Source organism: Pelmatolapia mariae, linkage group LG13 (assembly GCF_036321145.2).
Source record: "Pelmatolapia mariae isolate MD_Pm_ZW linkage group LG13, Pm_UMD_F_2, whole genome shotgun sequence".
NCBI lineage: Eukaryota > Metazoa > Chordata > Actinopteri > Cichliformes > Cichlidae > Pelmatolapia > Pelmatolapia mariae.
In genome coordinates, this window is record NC_086238.1 from 36,903,939 (window position 1) to 36,912,500 (window position 8,562).

Sequence of the window (8,562 nt, forward strand, 5' to 3'; positions counted from 1 at the left end):
CAGCGCTCTCTTCAAATGTTTGAAACCCAAAGTATTACGCCTGGTTTGAAAATGTGAAAAGTAGAAAGTATAGACACTTTTGTTAAAATCTAGGATCTAGAAAACATCAGAAAAATACATACTCAAGCAGAGACAGCTACCTGAAAATAACGTACCTGCAGTAACGATGTATTTGTACTTCCTTACTTCTCACCTGTATTATAATGCCTTATATACCATTTCACACAGACTGTCACAATCTGTATGGGGTATGCAGATTGTGTTTGTGAACTGGACCAAAGAGAATCACACACATGTAGAATAATAACAAAACCTAAAGACAGTTAAACAGAAGTATCCACCCATCTTATCCGGACTGGGTCACAGGGGCAGCAGCCTAAGCACAGAAGCCCAGACCTCTCTCTCCCCAGCCACCTCCTCCAGCCTGTCCGGGGAACACTGAGGCGTTCACCGGCCAGCCGAGAGATAGAATCTCTCCAGCATGTCCTGGGTCTGCCCCGGGCCTCCTGAAAAACCCAAAACACAATAATAATCAGAAGACTCGGGACCATGACAACAAACATGCAAATGTTTGTTTGTTTTTTAATTAAAGTGGAGGGGGGAAATGATCGACTTGTATGAATCTAACCTGAATGTATTTCACGTATTCACTCGTTTGGTAATTTTTTCATGGGGTTTTAGTTACACTAGTCTGAATGCTGGTACAGGCTACATAGGTAGTGGGGGGTACAGCGGTAGTGGGGCACAATGGGTAGTACTGCATCTTTTGCGGCTGCACCGAGCAAAGCTGCCTCAGACCGGACAGGGCAGCATTCCTGGTCAGGACAGCCATGAATGTGATGGGAGGGGCGGACAGAGCAGCAGCAGCAGCAAATCTGGGGTCCAACATCCTCTGTGCTGAAGCTTTTCTGCACCTCTCCTGCTTCTAGACCCTCACGAACCTCAACCCTGTCCACGAATATTTCCAGGTCTTATGCACACAACGATAGGCGGTAGAGCGAAGCTCGGGGGGCACCGCGTTAGTGACGAAAACCACATTTTGTTTGATTTTCCCCACTTTGGCCCGGTGTGCCTCAGCAACCAGGAAAATTGCTTGGTGTAGCTGTATCGGAGAGAAGGCTCGAGAGGAGGTGAAACTGCGGGACATGATGACCGAGAAAGACGCGTCGTCAGAGAAGATAATCACAGGTGAGTTAGCGTATCCCGTAGCGTCTACAAACACCTTTGTCGGTACAAGCTGCGGTACTCTGACAGCAGTTACGCAGCTGCTTTTCGGTGTAGTCGCCTGTCAGACGCGGAATTCTCTGATATTTGTCCGACTGTGGCACTCTGCGCTTCGGTCTAGTTCTGGCCAAAAAGCGTATGCGACACCTTTGCTGCAGTGCAGAGAGGCTGTGTGAGCTCTGAAACCCTCCCTGGGATTTCCAAGGGCACTGGTGTTGTGCAGGACCTCGCCCGCTGACTTCACCGAGCAGGAACATGTAAGAACATGGCGATGTTAAAAGTTCTCGCTTTCTCTGGCTCGTGTTTTCCGACTGAGCTCGGTGTGGCAGGTCGTTACCGCAGACACAGACCAGGTCTGTCCTCCATAACGGTGCGGGGTTTGGTCACGTGGCGCATCCCACCGGAGCTGTGACTCAATGCAGCAAAAAAAGAAGTCTGCAGCACATCCTCAGGTACTGCTCATCCCCGCCCAGTCGGAGCTGGTACGGCGTGTGATGGAGCTGGAGTCCTGAGCTGTGGTTCACATCAGCGGCGTGCATAGAGTCTGCTGTGTTAAAGTTGGTATCAGTGGCTTGCATTGGGAAGTCTGTCATTTTATTATTGCTTGCTGAAATAACACAATTGTCAACAGTTCTGTGTGTCGCACTCCAGATGTACATTTAAGCATACCAAGCAACATTTATCAGAATCAGCGCACTTTATTAATCCCTAAGGACACTATGTTGGTTACACTTGCTCCACTATAGTAACAGAAACAGACTAGACTATTTAACAATACAATATGTTACAGATTTACAGACATAAGAAAGACTTTTATTTTGACAGTTTCAACCTGTAGGGTCACCATTTTATATGATGTACCCCTCCACCAGCAGTCCTGTACCTATAGCATTTTAATGATTTCTTGTATTATATATGAGCTGAAGTTGTGCTGTTTGTGTGTTGACGAGTTTAAATTAGGCAGAAATTCCAGAGCTCGGCTGGTTAGACGTCTGCAGAAGCTCTTTCCTCACAAAAAGAAAAGAAAATGAAAAAGCCTGGGCCATCTTTGTGGAGACTTGGCAGCTCTCCAGACTTATGTAACGTCACTGAATGAATGCCACAGAGACTCCACCCTGATGATGTCTCACAGGAATCACAGCTTCATACAACACTTTGTTTGGCTTGGACTCAGCTAAAAATGACTTCTAGTGAAAGTTAATCTCCTAACTTGTGAGGTAATAAAGTCATACTTAAATCATAGCAAACAGAGCGGTGAATAGCTGTGTGAGCTGTTTGTAAAGGAAGAGTTTCATAAATGGTGTAAGCTGAGAGTTGATTTGTATCTGTGGGATAAGAGACAGTTGGCAAAGTCTTCATGTTTGAAATCAGTTCCTGGTCCGTCATTAGCTCAACATGTGTTTATCTTCCATCTTCACAGCAACACTTTGGTTCGCGATGCTGTACTGGATGAACTTTTGTAGGAGTTCACACAGTTCCAAAAAAATGGAAACGTTGCCAAAGATACAAACACTTCTTCATGTCTCACTCAGCCATGATAGTTTGCAGCTGAATGATGCCTGATTTGCTCCTCTAGAAGATAGAAGGAAGAAAACAACACTTTGTAAAGTGTTGTTTTCAAAAAGACAACATTAGCCTGCTAAGAACAGAAAGATTTTTGTTGTTTCAGTCAGTAGTTTACAGATTGACCTAAAAAGGAAAAGATACTTGGATCAGTCCTGGGAGAAGACACAGATCCCTTTGGGCTATGATTCAAGGAATATGGCATAAAAAAACCTTAAACATGTGGCACTACCTGCTGTGGTGTGCCACATGTTTAAGGTTGCCTCGACAGCATTTATGATGTTGTTCCCACTGTTTGTAGCACTTTCAGTTTCAGGAGCTAAATTAGGCACAAATCGGAGCTCCTTCTATCTGCTGGTAATGTTCTCGTGACATCACACCCAGGCACGTCAGGCATACTAACTACAATTTTACTTCCCTAAACAGTATAGACTGTGTACGTTAAAGACAGAGTTGAACATTTTCAGAAATATGTTTCTGCATATGATGGTAAGTCTGGATTATCTGCCTTCATATCACCCTAGCCTTAGGATCCTCTGCTGTCACACCAACCCTCCGCATTTCCTTTTTCTCCTCCCCTCTCTCTTCCCTTGTCTTTGGCTAAAAGTAGCACAGTTTCCACCGTGGTGGTCATTGTTGACCCAGGCCTTGACTGATCCAGTGTGGAAATGTTAGCGATTATCAGCACGTTTGATTTGTCAGAGATGCTGGATGCCCTTCCTGGTACAACCCATGCTGCGTTTAGGAGCAATACTAAAAGTACGCTGGCTTGTGGCTCCCTCATTATATTGGGGTGGGGTCTTGGCTCTATATACTAGACCAAAAACAACTTGCTAATGGCCAACCTAACACTGGCCTGGACTCACTGTGTGAATTAATAAACAGGGGTTTCTGCCATGGCGGCTCGTATGCCTATGTGCTGCTGAGGCCATGGAAGGCTGGCTGAGGTAACGCTGTGCAGTTATTGCACACATCTGTACATGGAAGTTCAGCTTGATCGTCAGTTTGCAGCACCATCTTTACAAAACAACTGTCTGATACATTGAATGACCACATATACATTTTGCTCCCCAGAACAGTTTCGTTTTTCTCACTGGTCCCAGAACACAGTGAGGTATGGCTGAGAGAGCGCTTTCCCCCTGTGGGCCTTTTGGTATTTCAGCAGTTTTCTGAGCTCTGTGCTGTGGGGGTCACTGTGGGCTGTTTGTTATGACAGTGAGGATAACGAGTGGGGATAGCTGGGTCCTGGAGAGAGAGAAGCACCTCACACATGTAGACCTACCCAGCTTTACAGAATGTTAAACAGCACATATCAGCTTTAATGCTGCTGATTACATCGTAGGCTTAACACAGCTTCACAGCAGAATCAGCAGTTAGACAGGAAGATAAAGGAAACGCACTCACGCCAGATAAGAACTGCTGGGATAACTGGTGTTGCCATTTATGCTGTTCTCTGTCTGGTGGATGCATCAGACATGCATGTAGGTTTCTGCAGATGTAGGTAGTTGGCTGTCAGCAGAGTGGGATGTGTTTCACATGTGTAGTTGATGAACGTGTCTCTGTTTTAAATTAGTGTCGAGTTTAAAGGAGCTGCTGGTTGAACAACATTAACAGTTTTCTGTCTGGGATTTAGATGCACACATATTTCTAATATATGACTGTGCTGCAGTGCTAACATTCTGAATGAAGTGTCCACCAGCACAAGGAAATCCCATAATGCATTGCACTGTAACAGTGTTTTTCATCTTGAAGGAAAATTATTAGTCATCAGACGGTGACTTTTACACAGACACACACACACACACACACACACACACACAGACACACGCAAACACACACACAGACACACACACACAGACACACGCAAACACACACACAGACAGACACACACGCAGACAGACAGACAGACACACACGCAGACAGACAGACACACACACACACACACAAACACACACTTGGGGGAAAGCTTGTTTCCTCTCCTGCATCTGCGATCTCATTTTTCCAAACTAATAATAATGACAGCGTTAACAGAAAGATCCGGCCTAGATTAACAGATTTCTCAACAATGATGCTTCATTTGTGGCATACGTGTTCCCACGCCTCATCACTTCTATTTGGAAGTGTCTGAAAAAGGTGCAGTGCATGTGTGAAATGTATTTATCATCTGAATGTGATGAAGTTACTAATCCAGGGCCCTGTGTTATTCATAGAAGTACAAACAGTGAGACTGTTATAGTCAGCACTGAGCACACCCAAACCTTCAGCTGTCAGTCAGGAGTTAGCAAACACAGGCCTGTTAATATCTTCATAACCTAACAGTGACCATGATACCAGTCGAGCACAGCTAACTTGTTTATTCAAGTCAGTTCTGTTTATTTAGCGCCAAATCACAACAACAGTCACTTCAAGGTGGTTTATATTGTAAGGTAAAGACCTACAACAATACGGAGAAAACCCCCAAAATCAGACGACCCCCCCATGAACAAGCGCTTTGTGGACATTGGAAGGGATAAATACATAAAGAAGCAAACCCCACATAACCAGTCGCTCCAGATATTTTTGCCACCATTCCTCAGGGGACGTTACACGGCTACAACGTGGAGGCGTGGTCCTGTAGATCTTATAATCAAATAAGTTCCTTTGTCCCGCATGGACCAAGGTTATTATAGTTAACGAAAACTAAAGTAAAAGCTAAAATTACATGTGAAAATAACGTTTTAGTTAACTGAAATCAAACTGATGTGATTTTGAAGCACTGGCTTTGATGGACATGTTTATTGAGGTGTTACCAGACTGGGAGTCAGCTGCTTTGAAACAGTTTTGTGTTTTTATTGTAATACCTATATTTTTCCTAAATCTGCCCCGAGGCGTTTGCCATCCATACAATAATAATTACAAGGACTAATATCAACACTGAAACTATTAAAGCTGAACTAAAACAAGCAAACTCACTCTGGAAACAAAGTGAAACTAAGAACAAATCCAGAAGTCCAAACAAAAATGAAGAACAAAGTAGGAACAGACTGCATCACACACATGCATCGGGGTGTTGTGGGTATCATGCCCAAGGTTACTTTGACATGTAGGTGTGGAGAGCCAGGGGTCAGATACAACCTGAGCCATAGCCACACCTTAAGATACAAACACAAAACAATTTTCACTCTCACATGGAAAAAATCACTTATCTTACTTAAAACAGTTGGTCCTCAGTAGGAGCTACTGCTTGTGGAAAACATTGTCAGACACACTTCACACATTTCTTTCTCATGTTTAACTGTCAACTATAACTTGGTAAAGTGTTCACTCAGTTATAAGTCATTCCTAAGCATGGATGGATGAGTGTGGGAGCTTTCAGAGCCAGTGTGTTACCTGCACTAGGCCAATGCAGGCCACACCCCATGGAGAAAGGATGTAGCGGTGATACTTAGTTAGAAGGGGCTCTGTGGAACTTAACCTCAAAATACATATAAAGACATTTGTTAATCAATCACCGCCCTGCCTGAGCAAAACACCAGAAAGAGGGAGAAGGAGAATCATCCCACTCCCATAAAGATGTGCCGTGGAATGTTGGAGAGTAAATGGGAGCCAGAGGCTGTTTCCAGGATTCATTCTCTGACATAATCCATGTGTTGAGGGAGGGGCTGATCTGCAGCGGAGCGGGTCACAGGATGGGGGAGGGGCTTCTGTCAGGCAATCAGATAGTAAGTTTTCTGGAGGGAGTGCGGAAACAGTGCTCATTTGGAAGCAAAACATTGTTAGGACGTCTGCATTGTGCTGTATTCCTACATGACTCTTAACATTCTGCTGTCTTCTTTTGCACTGCCCAGTTAAACAGCGTGATTCTACAAGCCATACAACATTAAATGCACAGTTTCATGTGTTGTTTCATATCCTGTTGATGTCTAAAAGTCATCAGTTTGTTCTTATACCGCGCTTTTCTACTCTCCCTGAGCACTCACAGCACTTTCTACAACATGCCTCATTCACACAGGCACCTTTTTCTTGTCTGTCTAATATTCACACTCCAATCAGAGAGCTGTTTGGGTTAGTGTCTTGCTCAAGGATATTTGGGATGCAGACTAGAGCAGCCAGAGATTGAACCACCAACCTTACTAATAGTAATACTTTCACTGTTATGTTTTAATAGTAGAAAACATCTAAGAAAACCAGTTTGAAGTGTCGTGTATGTCATGGCATCTGCCCAGAAGTGTCCAGTAAATGCTAGTTTCAGCTGGTGACTATAATGAACGTTGTGTATTTAACAGTCAGTGAGCACTGTGGAAGAGACCACTGCCATCAGACTAGAAATGTTTCATGACATTTTCTTAACAAAAACATCAGAACAGAGATGTGTGTTGACACACACACTACCAGTCAAAAGTTTTACAACACCTCATTTTTTCTAGTTTTTTATTGAAAATTACTCAGTTTAATGTCTCATTGCGCTCTGAAATGAAAGCATGGTACAAATAAGCAACTGGAGTTAAAAAATAAATCATGGAATTAGTTTATAGACCAAAATGCTTTACTTTCACTCTTCTGTCCAGTTCATCCCAAACCAGCTCGATGGGGTTTAAGTCTGGAGGCTGTGCTGGACCTCCATGTTTCCAAACTTACAATCTTGTTCTTTTTTCCTGAGGTAGTTCTGGCACAGCTTGGACTTGTGTTTTGGGTCATTATCTTGCTGTAGGATGAAGCCCTGACCAACTAGGTGCATACCAGAGGGTCCTGCATGGTGCTGCAGAATGCTGTGGTTTTGGTTCAGGGAGCCTCTCACTCTGTACGAGTCACCAACCCTGGATCAGCAAACAGCCCCAGACCATCACACTTCCTCCTCCATGTTTGACAGTTGATGCCACACACTGTGGAACCGTCCTTTCACCTACTCCACGGTGTACAAATGAATTGATGAACTGAAGATTTCAAATTTTGATTCATCAGTCCATAATACCTTCTTCCAGTCTTCAGTGGTCCAGTGTTTCATGGCCCAGACGAGCCTCTTTGTCTTATTCTGTCTTACCAATGGCTTTCTTGCTGCAGCTCGTCCTGTCAAACCTGCAGCTTCTCTTCACAGCTGAAACTGAGACTTCTTACTACGACCACTATTAAGCTGCTTGAAGCTGTTGTCCTGTGAGCCGCCTGTCACACTAGTGCTGGGCGATATGACGATATATATCATGTGGACGATAGAAAAGTGTCTATCGTGCCATTTGTCTTCTATCGTTTCTATCGTTTCTAACCCGAATTTTACAAATTATTACATAAAATATATCATTAACCCTTTACAACCGGTCGGAGCAGGCACACTCCGTTTTCCCTAACTATTTTTAAATCCCTGTAGAACTGGAACCACGTAAGGTAGTGCAATAATGTTTTTTTTTTTTGCATATGAAACCGTAGGGGTTGTACTTACATCTTATTCCATTAGCTTGCCCTAGGTCATGGTTTTCTTCCACATATAGCTTTGCAAAAATTGCATAAAAAGCACTTCCAGCAACAAAAACATAATATTCCAGACTTGCAGCAACAAAAACATAATATTCCAGAAACAGGCTTTGCCGATCCGATCAGCTGTTCATAACACTTCCTAGTTGGAATATAAGTCAGCGCAACTAAGGCATGTCCGCCATTACCTGTCCGAAACCGGAAGTGACGTCACTTTCGCGGAAAATGTAGTTTTTTAAGCTTCAAAGTCTATGTTGGTGTTTTTAAAAGTCATGTTTGACTTTATGCTTTTCTGTATCGTTTCTGGGATGCTTAGAAGTCAAATTACAC

At 43.6% G+C, this 8,562-nt stretch overlaps 1 protein-coding gene across 5 annotated transcripts in view; it reads left to right on the plus strand.

The window, feature by feature from the left end:
* The first annotated feature begins 825 nt into the window (after window positions 1-825).
* The window catches only part of hspa12a (heat shock protein 12A), an 85,925-nt gene continuing 78,188 nt past the window's right edge, over window positions 826-8,562 (plus strand). For 3 of the 5 annotated variants that reach the window (XM_063492016.1, XM_063492020.1, XM_063492019.1), the window contains exon 1: window positions 827-1,188. In XM_063492016.1, the coding sequence (XP_063348086.1) occupies window positions 1,146-1,188 (43 nt within the window). In that variant the 5' untranslated portion in view covers window positions 827-1,145. Of the gene's footprint in view, window positions 1,189-8,562 lie in introns of all 5 variants that reach the window. The other 2 variants (XM_063492018.1, XM_063492017.1) reach the window with 2 other exon arrangements.